Here is a 25361-nt window from a genome sequence, read left to right on the forward strand (position 1 = left end):
AGGGAGATTGAAACTGATAGCCAACAGGCTGGCAGGTTAATCCTCCGCCCCAGCATCCCACAGGGCACAAGCCCTGGCTGCTCCACTTCCAATCCACCTCTCAGCTTATGGCCTGGGAAAGCAGCAGAGGACAGCCCAAGTTCTTGAGAACCTGCTCCCAAATGAGAGACTCGGGAGAAGCTCCTGGCTCCTGGTTTTGGACCAGCTCAGCTTTGGCCGTTGTAGCCATTTGGGTAGTGAATCAGTGGATGGAAAACCTTCTCTCTCTCTCTTCTCTCTGTAAACCTGCCTTTCAAATAAAAATAAAAGCCAAGGAGTTTACTTCTGAAGTGAAGAGTATGTTCTAAAAAGGAGTCTGGTGATGACTATGACATTTGAATATGCTAAAACCCTGAGTTAGGTAAAGTTATACCAGTGATGTCCAATTTTAAAAAGAGCCAACAAAGTACAAAGTATAGAGATAGCAGGTGGAGGGATATAATCTACACTTTCATCACCTACAAATTCATCCCATTTTTTACTACAACATTAGTAAACATAAGATGAAGAAAGTGAAAAAATACAGTAAATACAAAAACCGGTAAGAGTCATTTATCATCAAATATTTTGTATTCTTTGTGTTCAGTAAACTATTTAAAGAAACCTGTCCCATTAAAAAGAACATTCATGTAAAAATTAAAATAGAATTAGGTATTTGAAAGGGTAGGCTTGTTGGCTGAAAGAATTTGATTGTATAAGCAATTCACTGGAGTAAAGGAGGCCTGACTGTTAGAGGGAATCCCATGTCGACAATTGCTCCACTATGATCTTACTCTATCACTACAACTAAACAACTGAATTAGTTCTGGGCTACAGCAGAATTTAAATAAATAACCGCGTGTTGCTTAATGAAGGGGGCATTCTCTCAGAAAACCTCATTAACTAATTAAACCATTGTGTGAACACTATACCAATCTAAGTGGTGTAAGTCAATCACCTAATCAAGAAACATCATAAAGTAAAGACGTATAAGGCTGGTTAACATGGCATGCTATTTTGTAGTACGCTTACAAGAGCTACACTCTATAATAAAAGCATAATAAATACAGTAAACATAAACCAGTAAGGGTTATGTATTCTCAAGTATTTTGTACTGTGTGTACCTACTTACACTGTACTTTTATATGACTGACAGCACAGTGCACCAGTGTCACCACACATATTTGAGTAATATGCTGTGTAATGACATTAGGATGGCTGTGTCAGTAGGCAGCACAAACGTTTGGCTCCATCATAATCATCGAGGCCCACAGGCATATAGGTGGTCCATCACTGGCCAGAAGGTTATGTGCACTTGACTGCCTATGCACTTAAACAATAAGTAATAGGAGTTTAAAATTAAATTTCCTGAACTAAGGCTAATATGGCACAAACCATAAAGGAAATATATTCATAATTAAGTCTTCAGAAATATAATCAGTGACCTTCAGTCATTTTTGTTATCCTCTTATTACTACCAGACTCACTCAGGTCAGTCTTATTTTTTTTTTTAAAAAAAAAAGCCAATGTAATTTTAGTTTCAAATTCTAGAGGTAAACAAGTTTATAAACAAAACTTTCGAATAGTGTTTGGACGCCTCACATCATTTTCTAACTCCTTATCAAGGCAGGGGCATAACTGCCTCTAGGGAGAGAAACACAAGACTCAGTAACTGTACTTGACAATGGCAACGCACGCAAGGTTGGCTACTCCAAAACCATTCATGTGCGCAGTAATTGCTCTGCTTCTGTTGAGGGTCAGTTAGAAGAGACGTCATTGTGCACTTCACCCTAAAAGGCCCATGAAGACTGTGAACGCACTGGGTACAGCACAGCACGCGCACTGAGCATTCTTTGGATGACAGGCTGACAGACTATGAACCAGGGCAACTAACATGAAATTCTGAAAATATTTCCAATTTCCGATTACTATAAGAATATCAGAAAAACACACACAATGATTATACTAAATGTTGATCTATAGGAAGAGTACAAATCCATTTTAAACATCACGCTGCAACAAAAGCTTACACAGTATTCAAAATTATGTTGACTAAAGGGCCTTGGAAAGTTAGAAACTTCAGAAAGACGAAAGTAACAAGAAGCTTTTTCCTACAAACATTAGAAGATGGTAGACTAACCAAATACCATTGGCTCCCTCTCCCACGTACTGTACCACACTGGAACAACGCAACAACTAAACCAGTCTGGAAGTCGTCATGAGTATACTTGAAGGCAGAGCATGTGGGTCTGAGAAGAGAATTTGTACACAAAATGCAAACACACAGAGGTATATACAAATACAAAATGTATTATTTCATAAAAGTCTACCCTACCACTAAAAACGTTTTACCAGTGTTGAAAATTTAATACTAGTTTAAAGATTGCTCCTAGCACCAAACTCAAATCAAGGCAGCCAGATTCACAGTGTGCCAACAGCTCCTGGATACTGTGCTGACAAAAAGCCAATGAGAACACGGGTCCTTTGTGAGTACTCTCAGCATAAAGGCATGCTAACAAGTTCCCCCCCACGAACAGGTGCTCACAAACAGGCACTCTCAGTTATTTTAATGTAACTGTAACAACAAGCAAAAGTAGTCCGCTACTCTATCTGGCAAAGAGTGCAATGTTAAGTTTTTTGATTTCCAGAGAGAAAAGGAAAGCTTAGGGTCAGTTTGCTACTTAATTCACTTTTTCTCCTAATCTGAATTAAGTTACAGATGCTTGTATAGCAAAAAGATTGTTAAACATCTAGTTGCTTTTATACAACATACTTAAATCTTAAAAAAAAAAAAAAAAAACAGGGTTTCAAGAAAACCTTTTAAAAGTTTTCTTAACTACATGGGTCTGTTTAAGATATTTTGAGATCAATGTTTAATTTTATTCCAATTAAATCAATTTTAAACAACAAGCCAACAATATTAAATTGCAAGGTCAAGACGACATATTTAAGAGGGAATTCCTAGGGCAGGAACTGTGATGTGGTAGTTGTTAAACCACACACTTGGGTCATCTATGTCCCACAGAGGAGAACCTGTGACCGAGTCCTCCACTCTCATCCAGTCCAGCTTTCTGCAGCTTTCTGCCAGTGTGCACCCCAGGAGGCAGTGCGAGATAGCCCAAGTACCTGGCTCCTGCCACACAGGTGGGTGGCTTGGACGGAGTTCCTGGCTCTTGAATTCAGTCTGGCCCAGCCCAGTACAGCCCAGCTACTGCAAGCCTGTGGGAAGTGAATTCACAGATAAGACCTCTCTCCCTCTTTCTCTGCCATTCCTATCTTTTAGATAGATAGATAAATAAAATCTAATAATAAGAAGAAGATCAATCTTTAAACAGAAAGAAAACACTCTCCAGAAAATTCCACTAGGTTCATACATTGCTTGTGGTTAGGAATTCAGCTGACAAGGGAGGGGTGTGGGGGGACTTCCTGATATCATTTATGAGCATATTTCTAAGTACTTGCTATTTGAGGATGTCTTGGCAGTTTGATTATAATACCTATTGTTATATCAAGATTATTCAGCTTTTACTACTGAGAAGACAAAAGTTATAACATCCACACAGCAACTACCAATGATAACCGAGAACAACAATCGGCATAAAAGAGTTAACGACCCTCAAAGAAAATGAAGAATCATGTCGTCTGCTTTATAGGTATTCTTTACTTCCAATCCTATCTAATTACTCATGGTCTTAAGCTATTCATTAATAAGTTGGCTAAAGTAACCTATAAATACTCCTTTGGGGCATGTCATTTGTAATACTGATTTATTGAACCGCTGTTTCCCAGTATAGGTCTGACCCTGAGTTTACAATTAGGACACATAATATGGGAAATAGAATGAGGATTCACTATCTCACTTTATGAAATAATCTAATGTTACGAAATGGTAGTTTGATGAAACTAGAAGTGTTGGCTTTTGCAATGTAGTTTTAAAATCATCTTTTCAGGAACAGATGATATCCAAAAACCTAGTCGTTATGGTTCTATAAAAAGCCCAAGAAACAGATTACATATTTAGTTTTGTTATATGTATTATTTCCCATTTACTAAATAATTCAACTTACAGTAACTGCCACTAACTAGGAGTACAGTAGTTACCCAAATATGTTTTTCTCAATGCTTAGAGCTTAAAGTATAGCTCAGAGAAAGGACACAATGAACGAAGGCAAATACAGTTTAAAGGAAAAGTACAAACCTCCTCGCTTAAATTTAAAGTTAAATTTCATGATTTTCTTCCAAATTTTATCGGGCAACTGTCTCAAATATTGTTTCCTTCCTTTACTATGAAACAAATTGGTTCAGTTTGCAGTCACAGATTTACCCTGAGGAAAGTTCTGATTTAGCAATATGGTACAATGTTCATAGTGGGTGTTCAATAATTATCGATCATTAACGAAAGTCACGAGTGATAAATACAAAACATGAGACTGTATTTCTTCCCAGACAAGTAATGCACTGCTTGATGAGTCCAGACCATCAATAACTGAAACTATAAAATCTGTTCATTGATTGCTAGGAATTCATCCTAAGGACACAGATAAATAAGTGAAAATGTAAGTGGAAAGGTGATTCTTGCAGCCTAACTGGTCAGAGGAGAAAAACACAAACAAGTAAACTTCCCAACACAAAATACTGCCTAAATTAAGTTCACAGCATATAAAGTAAAAAGTAAAAGTCCTTCTCTTTACTTTCCTCCCAGCTCCACATTTTTTCTTTCAATACTGTGCCTATGTTCACACACAAACTGGCCTGATCCGTTTAGAGGTTTGCTGTCCTACGGCGCGATGACACTGTAACACGCTGGCTGACTCTGTTGAGCTCACACACTGTATCATGAATGACCGTTCATACTTTTACTGCTGAATTATAGGATGCATCATTAACCATCTCCCCAGGGGATCATTCAGATGTTCCTGAGTTTTCAGTAACGCAGCTGCCATAAGCTGGTATCTCCCAGCACCTGCAGAGATTGTTACAGAATAGTCTTAAAAGGAAGATTGCTAGCTTCTCACTCTGGATTCGCTATAGAACAGAATCTGAGGCAAAGCTAAGGAATATTTAGAAAGCAAAACTTCAGGACATGAAGAATGAGAGGCAGAGGGAGGCGAGCACAAGAGGAGGAACAGCAAAGGATGTTTGTCCAGTCAGACCATGGACCGCAGAAAGGAAGAAAAACAACTCTAGGCCAATTGTTAACTACCTCTTCCTCCTCCATGGTCCAAGTTTTCCATTTAATCTCTTCAGTCACTGGGGTCAGAGTCTCAACCACCCCAGCCACTTGAAGCAGTCAGCACTTCCATGAGTCTGGTTGGGCAAATGGTCCCGTCTGGCTGAAGCTCCATCCACATCAGAGCAGATGAGGGGGCGGTGGCTTAAGGAGAAGAAACCACACTCTAGAAGACCTGCAAGAATTTACACTCTACTAAAAGTATATAGTGGTGTCCACAAGCTTTCCAATTCAATGAGTCAGAACAGAAGTAGTAAACACTGTTTTATGTCACATTTCTTGCTTGTTAGTGAGGTTGAACATCCTTCCCTGTTTAACCGCATCTGCTGTTGCTTCTGGGAGGGTTTGTTCATATGAATTTCTGGTACATTTCCTCACCATTGCATTGCAAGTCAACTGTAAGATTCTGTTATCCTCAAGTCTGTTCTACTTCCTAAAATCACTTCAGGTTATCTGTAAATGAACATCTAAGATCATCAGCTAACCTCAACACAGTCCCATTAAAGCTCGGACGGCTGTTCTGCTCACAGATGTAACAGCACAGCATGACAGATGTTTCACCTCCAGTTCCCAGGTCACACATGCAGGGTCAGAGACACCGGCATATCAGGAAAACGTGCATTTCCATTCAGGAACCACATGCTCTTGACTTCTGGGTGGAAACAATGACACCTGCCTGTCATCAACTTTGTCTGTTAGCCAACTAAACCGTACTGCCAGTTGGCAACTCAAACCCTGTCTTTTTTTTTTTTTTTTAGCATTCTAGGGTTCTGACTGCCAACATCTTTCCCTAACAATGTAGAGCCTTGTTCCTTAAACAGGATAGGCACTGAGAAATGCAGTGCCCAATCTGTGATCTTCCTACTCCTGTGTTCTTTTTAAGAATCACCCCGCTTGCTTTTCAGGTCTGATTACTACAGTGTACCTAAAATTTAAACACATCATTCCACTCTCCTTTTTCATCTATGCTATATTCTAAAAATTAAAAGTCTAACAAACATGACAACCTTGACTGTAAAGCTGTAAAACTAGCACTATATTTGGCCTCAAAATAGAAGCAGTGTCAAATAACCGCTCATCTTGCTTCCCATGTATTATTATGTAAATAAAATTGCGCTGCTGCCAGAATAGAATGCTTTAAGGTGAGCCAGAAAAGATGCAGTATGCTTTTTTTAAAGTTTCTTAAGAAATTCATGTGAAAAGAAGTAATATAGACAGGCAGAGTCCCTACTCACTGGCCCACCCCTCAAATGCCCAAAACAGCAGGCTGTGCTGGGTGCAAAATCAATCCATGCCTCCCACGAGGGCGGCAGGGCCCCAACTACTCAAGCCATCGGGGCTCCCTCTCAGGCAGAACAGTGGCAGAAAGCTAGCTTAGAGTAGAGGCAGGACTCATACCCCAATCAGGCACTACCACATGGGCTTTCCAACCAGCAGTCTAACCGCTAGGCCAAACCAACCCCACAAAAACAACAGAGTACTCTTTGAAAACAATTTTCACTTAATTCAAAAGGCAGAGAGAAAGAAGAAGAGAGCTAGGGCTGGGCCAGCCCAAAGATGGGAGCAAGGATTTCAATCCACACATCCCACATGATGGTAGAAACCCAAGCACATGAACTGCCTCCCGGGGTGAACACTGGCAAGAAACCCCAATGGAGAGTGGAAGCCAACCCGAACCTGGAGGCGCTCCGACATGGGGTGCAGCCTAACCACGAGCCCCGCGAAAGCAACATATTCTTCTGACACCGTGCTTTCTAGCTAAGTCTCTTGACAAGATTTTCAAAAAAAGTAAATGCATTGATTTTTAACTTGATTAAGAAAGCTGAACACACACACACACACACACACACACACACACACACACACACACACACTGCTGACAGATTCAGCATTAATGGAGAAAAACTACTTCTTAATTGAATTAAAGGAATGTGAATTAGAACAAACCAAATCAGTCCTATATGAATCCAGGTTCCCTATAGTACAGCCACAAGGAAAATGTATTCATTTTTCCTTCTTAGTAATTTCTCTACAATTTCAGCCTGGCCACTTATTCAACAGTCCTCCCCACACATCAACTCAGCTCTCATCAGTGTCCTCTGCAATACAACACTGCTTGCTCCCCACTTAATTCTGGCAGAATAACAAGATTCTTGCCTCTCTTAAGGATATTTGACATACTAATAAAGTTGTATTTGCATTTCACTCTACAATTTACATCTTTCACATGCATAATTTCAATGAATCACAATGCTGCTTCACAACTTTAAAATATGACAATACCTACAAATCTCAAAAAGCAAATCATGTCAAATATCATAAGATTCCAACAATAAAAATCATTAGAAATATAAAGAGACTAAACCACATCGCTTTTTACCTTGCTCCAAAACAGCTCACATTATATTAGTTCATTTTCCCAAATCAAACGTTTTAAAAAATGCATACTAAATTTCCCTACGTTGTATTTCAATCAATTGCTTAAGCTGAGATACCATGTCATAAATAACGTACATGATCATAAATTTGTCAAAGACCATAAAATCCAAGACATCCAACATCTACAAATTAAAACGAAAAAAAAAAAAAAAAAAAACCTCATACACTAAACAATGAAAAGAAGTTATATAAAATTCCAGTTGGTTAGCTAGTTGTCTATTCCAAATAGATTCAATCTTTGTTCTTGACACTGATGGTAAGAATATGACCATGTACGAAAACCACTTGGTCTAGTCTTTTCCATTTGGTTTTCTCATAAATTATGGAGGTGCAGGGGGAAAGTCGATCACCTTTGATCCCAGACTGAACAAGCAAGCATGTGAGTCCTAAGTACAGGCCTCTGCTTGGCATGAGGTGCGGGCTACCTGTAAGAGGGCACTCAGCGAACCTAGGGGGCATATTACCTTTCAGACCCCCAGAGGCGCACAAGCCTGCGGGGACTCTACTCCCAGCACACGTGGAACCCCAGTGTGAAGAACCTTTAACAGCTGTACTGCTTTTACATGTATGGCACGTGGTAAACCAACATCGTAGGCACTAAGAGGTCATTTTGCCTGTGCTCACAAGAAATTATTCTAAAAAACATAGAAAAAGAAATCGAATAGATTTTTAAGGTACATGATCAAAATGAGATTTAAAGCCAAAAGCCAATGTGTGCCGATGAGTAAAATTATACTAAATATTTTAAAAAGTACTATTTGAATAAAAATACATTTAGTTGTCCAGACTTTCACAGTGTTTTGCAGTAACCAGTGAATATAAATGACATAGAAATTTGTGACTTAAAAATGTATTGTTCTTGGGGCTAGCATTGTGGCTACCAACTGAAACACCAGCAGCCTAGATGAGTGACAGTTCGAGACCTGATTGCTTCACTTCCCATTCAATTCCGTGTTAATGAGTTTGGCAAAGTAGAAGATGGCCCAAATGTTTGGACCCCTACACCCATGTGGGAGTCCCAAAAAGGCCCCTGGCTCCTTGCTTCAGACCACACCAGCTCTGGGGAGTGAACCAGAAGTAGAAGATCTCTGTCTCTCCTTGTCTCTCTAATTCATGACTCCTGGCTTCATCCTGGCCCTGCCAGGCCATTGCTACCATTCTCTCCTCTCTCTCCTCTAAGTTTAACTTATTTGTACTAGAAAAGGAGATTTAAAAAGAGAAGGAGAGAGAGAGAGAAAGATCTTCCATCTGTTGGTTCACCCCGCCAAGTGGCTGCAACTTTCAGAGCTGAGGTGATTCTAAGCCAGGAGCCAGGAACTTCCTCCGGCTCTCCCACACAGGTGCAGGGTCCCAAGGCTTTGGGCCGCCGTCTACTGCTTTCTCAGGCCACAAGCAGGGAGCTGGATGGGAAACGGAGCAGCCAGGACATGAACCAGGATCCACATGGAATCTAGCACTGCAGGCTGAGGATTGGTCAGCTGAGCCTCATGATGGCCCCAAGTACCTTTATTTATTTTTTTAAGTTTTAGAGAGTTAGAGAGACCAAGAGAGAGGGAGAGTTATAGAATTGCTCTTCTGTCAACTGGTTCACCCCAAAATGGCCACAACAACCAGTGCTGGGCTAGTCTGAATCTAAAAGCCAGGAGCTTCTCTCAGGTCTCCTATGTGTGTATGCAAGGGTCAAGCACTTGAGCGATCTTCCGCTGCTTTCCTAGGCATATAAACAGGCAGGTGGGTCAGAAGTGGAGCAGCTGGACTCAAAAGGTGCCCATATGGGATGCCAGCCACTTTACCCATTATGCCACAATGCTGGCCCCAAAGTACTGTTATATTTTAACTCTTCTATAACTGCATTATGCAGAGAATTGATTTATCTGGCTAGGAGACATGTGGTAAAAAGCTGGACTATAAAATAGGATGCATATATCACTGACAGACAAGAATGATTCAGTATCAGAAGACAACGTCAAGGCTGACGGCAGACTCAGCTGGAACATCCTCTCGGGCGTTCCTGAAGACTCCGGCTGACAGGCAAAGGCACGCAGTTCCGAGCTAAAGAAACACTTCCCCGATCCAAATTCTATGAACGACATTACAAATCCAAAAGGTATGAGATGTGTGTGTGTGTGTACTCATCGATAACTAAAAAAACCAAAAATCCTAAGATCTGCTCATTCAATTTTTCAGATTTGTAGGTCAATGACAGTAACTGGATGATTTTGTGATTTTTACACTGACCAACAGAAATGCTACAAGAGGGAGCGAAAAGCTGAGTAATCCGATATTTTGAGCTTGTTGGGGGAAAACACATTCCAAAGTACATTAATTCCTTAAAAATTTCAAAAGATGATACACAATTAATCATTACTACGCACCTTCAGTAGGATTAGTTTATGCTAAGTAGTGTGGCCTGTGAAGAGGTTCAATAAACATTAGCTGAACTGAATCTCAAAGGACAAATTAACAGCCACCTTCAATTTCACAATACAAACAGACATGAAATCAACAACTACAGAGTATCTGAAAGTGCAGAAATCTAGCAGAGTACTGGAGTAATACAAAAGAACACAGATTCAGTTAACAGAATAAAACACATACAAAGTAAATGATTTTTAGGTCATAAAAATATACTGAAAGAGTACAAAAATAAGGCAGTGATTAAAATAACTTGTTGTTGTACAAATATTAGACATTTTAAACAACCAGTCTCTCAATACATCAGACTTCTGCACATGAACAAAATTTGGCAGAGAACAGAGCTCCAAGAAGGGAAACCAAGCTCAAAATTTATTCAGCTAGGGTTGTAACAAAACTTTAATATCTCCAGTGTTAGGTATTAGCAACATCAATAACAAAAAGCAAGATACACTGAATTGTTTAAGCATTTAAAAAAAAATTCAAGCAATAAAGGCCAGTTCAGGTTAGTTTCCACCTATGGCGCCAGAATTCCACACGGGCGCCGGTTCATGTCCCAGCTGTTCTACGTCTTCTTCCTTTTTTTTAAAGAATTATTTATTTTCATTGGAAAGGCAGATTTACACAAAAGGAGAGACAGACAGAAAGATCTTCCATCTGCTGGTTCACTCCCCAGTTGGCTGCACAGCCAGATCCAAGCCCATCTGAAGCCAGGAGCCAGGAGCCTCTTCTGGGTTCTTACATATGGGGTGCAGGGTCCCAAGGCTTTGGGTCATCCGCTATTACTTTCCCAGGTTATAAGCAGGGATGTGGGTGGGAAGCTGAGGGGCTGGGACATAAACTGGCACTTGGAGGTGGAGGATTAGCCAGTACAGCCATCGCTCCCTCCTCTCACATCCCCCCAGGGTCACCCGCTTCCCTCTGATGACTCTGCTGGGCCCCTGCACCCACATGGGAGACCCAGGAGTTCCTGGCTCCTGGGTTCAGAATGGCTCAGCTGCAGCCACTGCAGCCATATAGGGAATGAATCAGTGCATGGAAGCTCTTTCTCTCTGTAACCCTGTCTTTCAAATAAAAAGAAACCCTCACAGATAGAGGCAAGGCTATTTGTGATACAATGTTACTAACCTAAGGGTTTTAATATGCCTAAATTCTTATAATAACACCAAATCCTTTTTTGTAATGGTTATTGACATTAAATGCTACATGGAAACAACAGTATGAAGGAGATTAAATACACACACACACACACACACACACGCAAGTGTGTGGTTTGGATATTTAACATCCCCAAAGTCTATACAGTAACGGCCTTGTCCCCAGGGTGGCACTCCTGGAGACAGTGGACTCTTGAAGAGGTGAGGCGTGGCAGAAGGTTCTTTAGTTCCTGGGAGCACACCCTTCAGAAGACAGTTCCCCCAGGATGACTGTTAGGGCAGCGTGAGTTTGGCCCAGTCAGTCTCTGCTCCGGATGAAGACAGTTCCCCCAGGATGACTGTTAGGGCAGCGTGAGTTTGGCCCAGTCAGTCTCTGCTCCGGATGGAGACTAATCACTCCGGCATACACCCCACCGGCTGCCACGGGGCCCTCACCCGAGCACGCCTCGTACCACGTGGACTCTGAGCCTCCAAACCTGTAAATGTCTCAGGCACTCTGGCTCGATAACAAGAAATTAACGCACACATAAACACTATCACCACCAAAACAGTACTGGATTCGGCTGATCGAATTACAGCTTGGCTTTTCCTTTTGTGAAAAACTAACTCATGTCCATATTAGCATCTCCCCCCACTGCCCCAAAGACTACAAATCCTTACAGAAAACATACCACTTTGGTCTTAAAAAATAAACATTTTTTTTTTTTACAATTTCTAACTCACTAATGAGTCCACTGGTATTTGCTTATGTTTAGTGTATTGAGCAATTCAAGAGATAACATTACGTTGTGAAGGCAGAATACAAAGCTGTAAAACCATCCTGAAACAGACCCGGCGTATACTGCTCCTGTAACCATTCTAAAACAGCAAGTGTACAGAATAAAGCAGTTGCGTTTAACAAGATAGGTAGTCTTAGAAAAGAATACCAAATTCCAAAAACAGGGTCAAGCATCTGACAATAGTTAAGGAGCTATTATCTGAAAGCATATTCTAAAATGTCTTCAGCAATGTGCTACAAGGAAAATATTACAGGTATCAAAGGCAGGCAAGTCCAGCCCTGAAGTCTTGCCTTTACACTTTCCAGCTACTGGCTGGTCACCCCAGCTCGTGGATAACTTTTCTCATCTCTGGGCTCCTGTTTCCCTCATCCGTAAGAGGAGCACCACAATGCCTACCACACTGGCCTGCTAAAGGACCACCTGAGACTGACAGAGCTTCAAAATGTTACACATACCCATATCAGGCTATAACATTTTCAGATGTAAAGACAGTAAGATATTATTTTTTGAAATTACATCAACTGATCATTAAAATGTTTAGTATAAATTTTAAGCTTGCAGTTTCTAGCCTTATAATTATTTAGGAAACAAAAACAAACATAAGTTTATTTCCTAGAAAATTAGTGACTTTAAGTGATGAAACACTGCCCTCTACAGTCCACTGAATAGAAGACATGTCAATTATATAATCTCCAAGAAACTTGGAGTTATTTTGTTCCTGAAACAGAATTCTTTTCTTAAATAAAGCTTTAAAAACCTCTGTCCTAATCCCCTCCCCAAAATAGGCTTACACTAGAGAACAAGTTACTTAAAAATATCCTTCAATTTCATTGAAAGTCCTCTTCTGGTCAGGTACACCTAACACTTTATTTTCAGTTAAATATAGCATTTCACGTTCCTGCATAAAGGTTACAGTGTTTAACACAATTCCTCTAACTCAAACTGCTTCAGAGGAAATGTGCTAGAAAATAGGCGCAGAATCCAAGTTTAAAAAAGGAAAAACCCAATTCAGATTCAGTGCATTCAGATTCTTCCTGTGACTTCCATAGACGCTCTCCTATAACTAGGGAAACCACATAAAGCAAAACCAAGCAGAAGTCTAGCAAACCAAGTTAAGAAGGCAATTTGGCCAAACTATTTCTGGCTATCCGCACTCAAACGTTTCCTCAACTTCCCCCTGCACCACACAACACAACAGTCGGCTAAGTTCAACTCAGTTCAACATCTTCTGACAATCTTCCATGTTTCCAGCGTTATGCTGGTAGAGGGATTACTCACAAGAACGAGGTACAGTAATTCTAATTCCAGAAATGTCTTCAGTACAAAGGGGAAAGGTCATTTCCATTCAAAATGGTTCAATACAAAGCACTGACTACAGGGAACAGGAAGTTTTCCTACTTCAGTACAGTCAAGGGGTGAAGACAAGATTCTGTGGTTGAAAACACCCCGAGATGGCTTCTGCAATGCCAGCAGCCCAACGGGGAGTGCCAGCTGGAATCCCGGCTGCTCCATTTCCCATCCAGCTCCTTACTCGTGTACCTGGGAAAGCGACAAAAGCTGGCCTGTTTGGGCCCCTGCCAACCATAAGGGAGCTATGGATGGAGTCCCAAGATCCTGGTTTTGGCCTGTGCCAGTCTCCCTCATTTGCAGGTCATTCGGAGAATAAACCAAATGGATGGAAAATCCCTCACTCTTTCTAAGTCTCTTTCATGCTGTCTCTCAAATAAATAAAGATTTTTAAAAATATATTTAAAACAAAGTAATAGCAGTAGCTGGTGGGTTGAGTATCTTGAACAGAAAAGAGAGAGGAAAAAAAACAAAAATATCCTGAGCTGAATATTACAAGATGAGTATAAATTAACCTAGTAGGTAAGCAGTGTTTTCCAGAGCAAACAACTGAATCAAGACCAGAAGACTGTGAGGTGTGGTTTCACAGTGGTTACCGACAGCTCTAGCGAGTGCTTCGAAGTAATCTTTAAGCCCATAAAAATCAACAAAAAACCAGATGCCAGGGCTTTGCTGCAGTACATGGTAAGACTGAAGTTAAGTGTGTCTGTATTTTTATTTATTTAGGATTTGGAACACACAGAATTGGCACAGAAACAAAGACTGACTGAGAGAGAGAGAAAATCTTTCATGTGCTGATTCACTCCCCAAATGCCCAGGACAGCAAGGGCTGAAGCTGAAGTCCAGGAACTCAATGTGAGTCCTCCTGTGGGTGGCAGGAACCCACATACTGGAGCCATCACACGCTGCCTCCAAGGCGCATGTTAACACAACGCTAAGGGCATCAATGCAGCCCACTCCCGTCCCAAGCTGCGTCTCAACCGCTAGGCCAAAGGCCTGTCTGAAGCACCTGCAGTTTCCAAGCTACCAACACAGAGATCCTGACACGCAGCCACAATGACGAAACAATGCTGAAAGGAAGCAAGTCCAAGCAGTGTGACAGTAGAGGAATCTGAAACAAAAGATGAGGAGAGGGAAGGGATGAGACCAAGTATGGATGCAAAACAGACCACAGAGGACTTGGCATGCCATACGAATTCTGGTCACGTGCACATTTCCATAAGCTACTGTAGGTGCAGTGTGAAGGGCCTTTACAGGGACCAGACTCACAACAGGAACATCTAGGAGAAAGTTCCAACAGTTCAGATAAGAGACAGTGATGCACTAAGAAAGAGCAGGGATGGAGGGAAAGAAATGAGCAGATGTAGAATGTGCAGAAGGTAAAATCAGCGACATCTGTTAAATAATTAAATGAGCCAGCATGAAACAGGAAGGAAAGCTTCTGGAACTACTGCTAGCTTTCTCCCGCAAGTAAACTCGGCGTGGCAAGGACCATCAAATAAGGGACAAAGAAGAAAACAACGCAAGGTGAAGCAAGGAGATGGAAGTGTCTCCTTTGAACATGCTGAGTTTGAAGTGTCCCTATGACACTAAAGCAGCCGTGTTTCTCGGTGGGCATCAGCACAGGAAGTGAGACAGGTAGAGCTTTGCAGGTGGCGGCAGCGGGACCCGGCACAGCCAACCATACACTTAGCACAAAACCTAAAACTCACCAGATCTCACGGGAAAACCCGAGATTACTATCACATCTAGCCTGCAGGCACTTGGAGCAGTAACTGCTCGGAGCTAAGGTCCACTTGCCCTCCTCTGATAAGGAATGCACTTCTCTATGAAGCACGACCCGTGACCCTCCCACATAATTACCGACTTCCACTTCACTCATGTTAACGACCTGGCCCATGAAGTCATTGGACTCTTTGAAAAACTCTTTTTTCATGACTCTTATCTTAACAATTCTAAGGACACCAACATGATCAGGTCTTTAAGCTCAGAGTAAACACAGGCTGTGATTTACAGCTCCAAAACAGCAGATAGAAACACAGCTCTGAGAATCTTCAATACAGAAGAAATCCTGAGGCATAGCGAAAGTCTTACTGACATCACACTCGGTAATATTCCTATCATTCTAAACATGACCTTTACCATTTACATATTAATGCAAAACACACACTTTCCTCATGTGGATATTTTAAGCTCTTAAGCAACATTGTAGGTATCTAAGTGCTAATTTGGCTATTTATTTTCAGATTTTAAGTGGAATTATTAAAATAAAACCCTGCACATCTACATGTCCTATAAGTGTGTGGAATTAAATACAGCCTTTAAAATTTTTTTTTTATTAGAAAGGCAGATTTTTAGAGAGGAGACACAAAGATTTTCCATCCACTAGCTCACTTCCCAAACGGCTGCAACAGCCAGAGCTGAGATGATCCAAAGCCAGGAGCCAGGAGCTTCTTCCAAGTCTCCCACACTGCTTTCTCCATCCTCCACTGCTTTCTCAGGCTACAGGCAGGGAGGTGGATGAGAAGTGGGGCTGCCGGGATTAGAACCAGCACTCACGTGGTATGCTGGCTCTGCAGGGTAGATTAGCCAGCTGAGTTAGCATGCTGGCCCTTATATACAATCTTGAGCATAGATCATGCCCCAAAACTTGAGGAAGTGGAAAAGCCAAGAGGGGGGCAGAAATACATCCTAAGGGAAACATGCAGAGGGGGTGTGTTACTCATCCTGGAAACTAGAATGAGGAAGAATTCAGGATGACCTAAGACTTCCTACTAGGTGCTGTCTCTGGTAAATCGTGAGGTGGCGTGCTCAGAATACAAGGCTGAATCCCAGGCGGTCCTCTGGGCTAGACGCACAACTCATGAGATTCCTTTCACGGTGACAGTTTCCATCATGAGAAAACACAATTTAAAGAATGATTCTCTACCATAAGGCAATCAGAACAAAAAATTCAATTTAATACTAACACCTGACAATCAACAAAAATCAAATGTGAATGACAAGGGAAAAAAAAAACGAAAGTAAATTTTTGGCAAAAGCAAATGAATCTGACAATGTCTTAAGTATAAATTCTAAAAGGTATATCTATCATTGTGGGTAAATATATGAATGCTACATGCTCAAACTTACCTATTCTTTCCACGACTTTTTATAGACCAAAGTAGGCAGACCATGATACACACAGCATGAATGAATAACTAAAAGCCTTGCAAAAGGTGAGAGGACTACTGGACATAACCAACGATGCAGCCACTGAAACAAACAGGACCAGTGTCAGTGCTCCCCTCCGCCCCACATCCACTTTCATGGACAATGCACAAGTATCCAATGGATCATCAAAGAGTCAGCAGACCACTGAAAAGAACAAAGGTACTAATAGGGTCGCAAGGAAACCTGGACTACCCAATGAGAATAAAGCATAAAGGAAAAGATGGTCAACGAGAATCAAGCCGTAACAGTGCTGAGCGACTGGTGCTGTGCCAGACCATTAACACACCAGAAGGCAGCAGAAGATGGTGTGTACGTGGGGCCCTGCCACCCATGCCACCCATGCCACCCATGTGGGTGACCAAGATGGAGCTCCTGGCTCTTGGCTTCAGCCTGCCTGGGCCAGCCTTGGCTATTGAAGCCATTGGGGGTGTGAACAGATGTCTTTCCCTCTCCATAAACAGACAGACAGACAGACAGACAGACAGACACACACACACACACACACACACACACACACATGCCTATGCCTTTCAAATAAACAAATCCAATTCCCTGTTTGTGGCCTGGGAAATCAGTGGAGGATGACCAAAGCCTTGGGATTCTGCACTCATGTGGGAGACACAAAGGAAGCTCCTGGCTCCTGACTTTGATGGGCTCAGCTCAGCTCTGTTCGTTGAGGCCACTTGAGGGGGGTGAATCAGCAGACAGAAGATCTTTCTGTTTCTTCTTCTCTCTGTAAATCTGATTTTCAATAAAAAGAAATAAATTAAAAAAAAATTGCTGGGGGCAGTGTGGTAGCCCAGCAAGTTAACCTTGCCTATTGCGCTGGCATCCTACATGGACACTGATTTGAGTCCTGGCTGATCCACTTCCGGCCCAGCTCTCTGCTTATGGCCTGGGAAAGCAGCAGAGGATGGTCCAAAGCCTTGGCACTCTGTAGCCCTGCTTGAGACCAGAAAGAAGCTCCTTTCTCCTGGCTTTGGATCACTCACTTACCATTTGGTGAGTGAATCAGTGGATGGAAGATCTCTCTATGAATCTCCTCTTTTGCCTTAACTCTAATTTTCATGTAAAATAAATAAAACAAAATTTTTAAATGTTAAAAAAAAAAAACTGCTGACATGCACAGAAAGTCCTAAAAATTACCTGAGAATAAAATCTTATTTTATCTAGCAGGAGCTTTTGCTCCCTCTGCTGGTCGCAAGAGATTTTACAGGTTTAAGCAGGGATGGAGGCAGTGATCAAAATGAAATTGTAGAAACTGTTCAGGATAAGCCTTATGTAAAGTAATCAAATGCCACATAGAGAAAAGTTATTTTTAAAAAATTTAGTAAGGCCTGGCGTGGCTGCTCAGTGGCTAAATCCTTGTCTTGAATGCGCCGGGATCCCACATGGCTGCTGGTTCATGTCCTGGCCACTTCCCATCCAGCTCCCTGCCTGTACCCTGGGAAAGCAGCCGAGGATGGCCCAAAGCCTTGGGATCCCGTACCCATGTGGGAGACCCTGAAGAGAGTCCTGGCTCCTGGCTTTGGATCAGCCACAGTGGCCACCTGGGGAGTGAACCAGTGGATGGAAGATCTTTCTCTCTGCATCTGCTTCTCTCTGTAAATCTGCTTTTCCAATAAAAATAAAATAAATCTTAAAAAAAATTTAGGGACGCTGTGCATGGAGTCTCTTCTTGGCTCCCAATCCAGTTCCCTGCTAATATACTCTGGAAAGCAGTGGGCGATGGTGCCTGTCACCCCTGTGGAGGGGGGAGGTGGGGAGACCAAGACGGAGCTCTGGGCTCCTGGCTTTGCCTTGGCCTAGTCTTGATTGCTGCAGACACTGGAGGAGTTTACCAGCTGATAGAAGCACACTCTCACTCTTCCTCTGTCACTCAAGACTTTTACCTTGTTAGAAGTTTCAAGTCAGAAAACATTTCCTGGGCCCAGTACGATAGCCTAGAAGCTAAAGTCCTCACCTTGAACGCGCTGGGATCCCATTTGGGCACCGGTTCTAATTTCAGCAGCCCCGCTTCCCATCCAGCTCCCTGTTTGTGGCCCGGGAAAGCAGTCGAGGATGGGCCCAAAGCCTTGGGACCCTGTACCCGTGTGGGATACACGGAGGAAGCTCCTGGCTCCTGGCTTTGGATCAGCGCAGCTCTGACCTTTGTGGTCACTTGGGCAGTGAATCATTGCACTGAAGATATTTCTCTCTGTCTCTCCTCTTCTTTCTTTTTCTTCCTTTTTCTTTCTTCCTTTATTTCTTCCTTTCTTTCTTTCTTTCTTTCTTTCTTTCTTTCTTTCTTTCTTTCTTTCTTTCTTTCTTTCTTTCTACCTCTGACTTTGCAATAAAAATAAATAAATCTTTCTAAAAAAATACTTCCTTTCTTATTCAGAGTAAAAGCTATGATCCCTAGAAAATAAACACCTAATCCTACACTTCATTTTTCTGCCCCATCCCCATGTATAATTCAGTTTTCCCTGCAGTTTCGAGAGCACATCAGGCAGGACCCTGCCCTGGAGAGCCCTGCACTAGCTGTTTGCTCCACGGCAGATGTGGGGAACCATTCTTCTGCAGAGGCATCTGAATATTTTTGACATCATTGACTGACCATCCAAAATCATCAACTTAAAAATTAACCTGCTATAGTGTGCTGAATGTTCAGGCCTGCCTATGGTTGCCTGGCAGAGGCAGACCAAATGGTTCCTGGACCTTCAATGGCTTGTAGGCTGCGAGTTCCCCATTTCTGCTCTACATGACATAGAATGTCTTCCCCCTTAAATGGTTCATTCTTTCACTTCCTTCGAATCCCTAATGAATGTAACCTTTGCAATGAGTCTACCTTGTGCATCCTATTTAAGACTGTAACTTCCCTTCTGGATGAAGTTCTCCACTGCTTTCGCTTCACAGCATAAAATCACCTCCTGCTACACTATGAGTTTTAATATGTGAGATAAACATGTTGATATAGGATAGATGTGTGAAAGCTATATAAATATGTGTATGTACACATGGCAAATATGTTACTTAGGCAGTGTCTACTATCCACACTTATATATGTACACCTGGTGTCTGCTGAGAGCCTGCAAGCAATGACTCCCTACAGCAATGAGCACACCCGGCATCAGTCCTTGGTTCCTAAATACTATTCTCCCCTGAAAGGAACCCAAGGGAAAAGGCTGACTCCAGGGCTGGGGAAAGGAAAGCACCCATGGGCCTGTAAGTTGTCCTGAATTGTGACCCTACAAAAAAGACACATCCATGTCCTAACCTCAGACACCTGTGAGTAAGACCTCAGCCGCGATGAACTAAGAGGAGGTCATAGCAGAGTGGGGTAGGCTCTAAAATCCAAGGACTGGTGTCTTCAAAAAAGAAAGAAGGAGATACAGAGCCACAGGAAAGGAGACACGTGGAGCTAGACTAGAGGCAGGTTCCCACAACCTGGGAAGAGCCAACACTGGAAAAGCAAGGCAGCTTTCCTACGAGCTTCAAAGGGGGCATGGTTCTCTAACAACTGTTTTCAGACTTCCAGCCTCCAGAGGTGTAAGAGAATAACTTCTGTTTGCTTAAGCCACAAAGCGCTAGGAACCTAAAGAAACTAATAGTGCTTGGAACATCTTATGCCAGAACATAAGCAACTGCTTAAAGAATGATGGGACTCAGCCAAAGGACACAGGTACTATGCTGGGCACCCTCAGTAGCCAAGTAAATAATGTTAATGATTTCACTCTTTACTTGGGCTATTTCTTAGAATTGTGTGTACACAGCAAATGCTCTTCATGAATAAGGGAACATCTCTCTAACCTCCGCTGAACAGCAGGCCTGCCTCCATATGCTGTAAGATAGCTCAGCTCTTCCATCCCTACAACCCAACTCACTCCATGCAGGAATCCAAGCCCAGTGTGCCATCCCCATGAGACCGTGGGCAAGCTGATGCAAACCGCATAAGAGTGCACACAGCCGGCTACACCACCAATCATAAAGTCCTTCGGTTCTGACTCAGGAGCCTGTGCCTTCTGCACATCTAGAATCAACACAAAGCTCATTGATTACCTTGCAGCTAGGGTAGAACTCTCTTTCAGAAGTCTTCACAATGGGCAAATAAATCAAATAGCCCATTCTTGGAGCGGAATGCTGAATGATAAACATACAAGAACCGATGAAGCTGGACAACAGGGCATTTACAGAGTCACAGAGTGTCTCCCCACAAATTACCCCTTAATCACAAGGACGAAGTGGGAACCCCACAGAGGAGCTATCTGGTAGCCATCACCTCAACATCAACACTGGGGTAACACACTTTCTGCGACAAGGCATTAACAAATACGCAATTCTGCGGTATTCCAAATAAAAAATGTATAATTTGAATCAAAGAGACAACAAATTTAATGAGGTACATTCCTCAAAATAACTGGCCTGCTTCAAAAATATCAAAGAAAAAAAGACTGTGAAACTAAAAACATTCCAACAAAATTTAATGTATGATCATGGATCAGGATTTTAGGAAATAACTAAGAAGGACATTATTAAGACAAATAATAAATTTGATATATGAGCTACGGATTTAACATATGAAATGTGTTAAAATTCCTGATTTTGATAACATAGTACAGTTATACAATAGAAAGTTCTTATTCTAGGAAATAAAACACTAATGAATTTTATGGAAAAGGGATACGATATACACAAGTTACCTCAAACAGGCTCAGAAAAAAAATTGTACATGTGTGCAGAGTAATAAAGTAAAACATAACAATTGGTAAATATGGATAAAGGCTATATGAAATTTTCTGTAAAGCTCTTGAAACTTTTTTTTTGCTTTTAGTTGCAAGCTAGAAGGATGGAAAGGAGGGAGAGACAAAGATATCCCAATGTTCACGGCTGCTGGGACATGGCCAGGCTAGAACTGAGTGCCAGGAACCCAACCCAGGTCTACCACATGGGCCTCAGGGACTCCCGTCTGAGTCGACCTGCCGCCTCCTGGGGTGATCAGAGTAGGAGAGCAGCAGGTCCAGGACCCCACCCCAGGCACGCAAGTAATGACCTAACCCACTACACCAAATATTCACTCTTATTCTTGAATCTTGTGAAAAATCCTAGTAAGATAAAAATTTACCTTCCTATGCAAAATAGGAAATAAATAGAACAACTGCTTTGATTACGTCTGTAAAGTAAAAATCTTATAGAAAATTGAGTTAATAGATGAGTTTTTCTGGTGCAAAAAAAAATTGGAAATTCATGCTTGCTTTTTTTCACACATCTACGAACTTCTTGAAATATACTCAGAAAATGAGTTAGGCAATTCTCATGAGACAATACATTCTTGGGATAAGACAAAACAGAACAGAAAACAGAATTAAAAGGTGGTATTCCTCATTTTATACTCTAACGTACCACGTAATTATGACAAAAATAGTAACTCGTTTTCTTTGAACTTCTAATATTCATACACATCTGTAAGTTTACACTATATACTTTCCAATATTAGATAATTTTACACAAGCTACTAAACCTCTCAGTGCTTGAAATTCCACATTTAAAAACGCAAACAATATTAATTTCTAACTAAGGTTTTTGTGAATATTTTAAAAGACAACACACATTAGTGAACATAGTTCGAATGGGTATGGTTCAGAATATTCCACGTTTTTAGAAACAATTATCAAAAGAAAGTTATCTTCAACTTGAAAGCTGATAAACAGAATGCTTTACAGCTCTTTAAGGAGTGGAGCATGAGTTGCCCTTTGCCAGTTCAAAGGCAAAGCAAAAACAAAGCTGCAAGTCCAAGTGGATGGACTCAGAGTACCTTAAACATCAAAATGAAGTGAAACATTAAAGCCCGCCTTCTAAAACTGTTTCAGAATGTATAATATTTATGTATTAAACAATGCATTATTTTTAAATAACTCATTAAAAATTCAAAGTGCCTTTAGTTCTTTACCCCAGTGTGTGTGCAACAGGTGAGATTTAGATATGTCTAAAATGGATGGTTTGAACTGCCATAAAGAAGAAGCACCTAACCACATGGAAACTACAAGCATTTGTGGAAATCAGAGTTAATTAGGATATTATTTAACACAAGAAATCACACATCATTTATCAGAATTTATAAACCCGAATATCTTCATAGGCAAAGCCTTAGAAACAGCCAAATATGAATGAATAATTTACAGCTTAAACTGGCATGAAAGGTGAGCCCGGAAGTATACTTTTCCTGTGAGAAAAGTTCTGATTTTAAAACTTGGTTTGAAAAAAGAGAGCTATTGTGTAAAAAATATTTTACTTCAAAATGTTGACCTGCTGTACCACATACATTATAAGTGAAATCTGGCCTTCTACACCTACCATTATTTTGCCATTTTATTTATTTATTTTAATTAATTAATTAATTATTTTTTATTTTGCCATTTTAGAGTCAAATGTGTAAGGCTCACACAATGTTAAAGCCAGGACGTTGGTAAAACAAATGAGAGCATATAAAAAAAAAATATATATATATATATGAAGTTTAGTGAATTTAACAAAACATATAACATGGGGCAGTAAATTAGTCATTAACTGAGAATATATTTAGTGCTGAAGTTTGACACTGAGGTATTCAGTCAAGAAATCCTCAATTCATCAAGACTTTATACTGAATATATTTTATCAACCAGCATCTCAGATGAAAGTAATAAATGAAAATGGCCTAACACTTTGATGGAAAAAATCTGATTTGCATTTTCAACATAGTGTCATGGAGGCTCTATTGCATTGACACACCGGCTAGGCATATTTTAAAGAAGATTTTTAAATAAAATAGCACCCCCTTTGTTAGTTCTTCTTAGATGTTTCCCAAAAAGTTTAATAGAACAGGTTATATTTAAATGAGCAAGACCCAACACTCCCAAATCCCAAAAACTTCTCCCCTAGACACCATGCATCACTACTGCCAGTGTTACACCGTAACTCCTACACCTGCATCACTACTGCCACAGTGTTACACCGTAACTCCCTACACCTGCATCACTACTGCCACAGTGTTACACCGTAACTCCTACACCTGCATCACTGCTGTCAGTGTTACACTGTAACTCCTACACCTGCATCACTACTGCCACAGTGTTACACCGTAACTCCCTACCCCCTCATCACTACTGTCAGAGTACACCGTAACTCCCTACACCTGCATCACTACTGCCAGTGTTACACCGTAACTCCTACACCTGCATCACTACTGTCACAGTGTTACACCGTAACTCCCTACACCTGCATCACTACTGCCACAGTGTTACACCGTAACTCCCTACACCTGCATCACTACTGCCACAGTGTTACACCGTAACTCCTACACCTGCATCACTACTGCCACAGTGTTACACCGTAACTCCCTACACCTGCATCACTACTGTCACAGTGTTACACCGTAACTCCCTACATCTGCATCACTACTGCCAGTGTTACACCGTAACTCCCTACACCTGCATCACTACTGTCAGTGTTACACCGTAACTCCCTATACCTGCATCACTACTGCCACAGTGTTACACCATAACTCCTACACCTGCATCACTACTGTCAGTGTTACACCGTAACTCCCTACACCTGCATCACTACTGCCACAGTGTTACACCGTAACTCCCTACACCTGCATCACTACTGCCACAGTGTTACACCGTAACTCCTACACCTGCATCACTACTGTCAGTGTTACACTGTAACTCCTACACCTGCATCACTACTGCCACAGTGTTACACCGTAACTCCCTACCCCCTCATCACTACTGTCACAGTACACCGTAACTCCCTACACCTGCATCACCACTGTCAGTTTTACACCGTAACTCCCTGATCCCGCATCACTACTGTCACAGTGTTACACCGTAACTCCCTATACCTGCATCACTACTGTCAGTGTTACATCGTAACTCCCTGCACCTGCATCACTACTGTCACAGTGTTACACTGTAACTCCTTGCAGCCACATCACTATTGTGAACAGTTACACCGTATTTTGATACGTTTTACCCTCTCAATCACAAGTCATGTTTATAGTAGCAGAAATCATGCCTTATTTACCTTTTACCCCTGCATAGCAACAGCTTGTACTTGCATTGAAGGTACTTATAAAAAACGCAAAACCTTTTTCTTCCCAAGATTACAATGATCTCAAAACAAACTCTTCACAATTCCAGAAATAACTCAATTCTTAAAAACTGAAAATACTGAAAGCAATTAAAAATATTGATAATATAGTACACTTTTATGTTACTATTTAAACAATAGTGTTCTTAGCTATTGAAATAACTTCATCATCTTTTGAGACACTACAACTTGGAGCCTGTTACTTAAGCCTTGGTTGTCTTTTCAACACATATTTGAGAGAAAGATGGTAGGTTTGGGGGAAGTGTTATTAACAATGATCAGATCTTACCTGAGGATTCCAACCTGGATCTAATTTTTTAACTACAGCAATATATTCCTGCATGGCTTGACTGGGGCTTGAATCACCAAGTGCTTTCCATGCTTCCCTACAGTACAGAATATCCAAAACGACCTGTCATTAACTGCAAATAATACCAACGAAATATTTTTTATTATTAAAAAATGCATACACATTTCAAGGTCTGGGATGTTGTGACGACACGCAATGCAGAGCGGAGAAGGCTCTCTTTTTGCACTGACCTTCGGTCTGCACCAGCACAGACTCTCCTACCCTACCCAAGGGCCTTCCCAAGAGTTCTCTTCCACATCACCTTCCCCTGTGAGACGTTAATAACCCAAATGTACCGCTAGCTG

General features: G+C 41.4%; 1 protein-coding gene across 1 annotated transcript in view; it reads right to left on the reverse strand.

The window, feature by feature from the left end:
• The window catches only part of ACBD6 (acyl-CoA binding domain containing 6), a 151446-nt gene that overhangs the window by 120723 nt on the left and 5362 nt on the right, over positions 1–25361 (reverse strand). The window contains exon 3 of the mRNA XM_040984347.1: positions 24997–25093. Coding sequence (XP_040840281.1) covers positions 24997–25093 — 97 coding nt within the window. The remainder of the gene's footprint in view (positions 1–24996; positions 25094–25361) is intronic.

The sequence above is a fragment of the Ochotona curzoniae genome, unplaced genomic scaffold, assembly GCF_017591425.1.
Source record: "Ochotona curzoniae isolate NIBS_2020 unplaced genomic scaffold, NIBS_Ocur_1.0 contig_4105, whole genome shotgun sequence".
NCBI lineage: Eukaryota > Metazoa > Chordata > Mammalia > Lagomorpha > Ochotonidae > Ochotona > Ochotona curzoniae.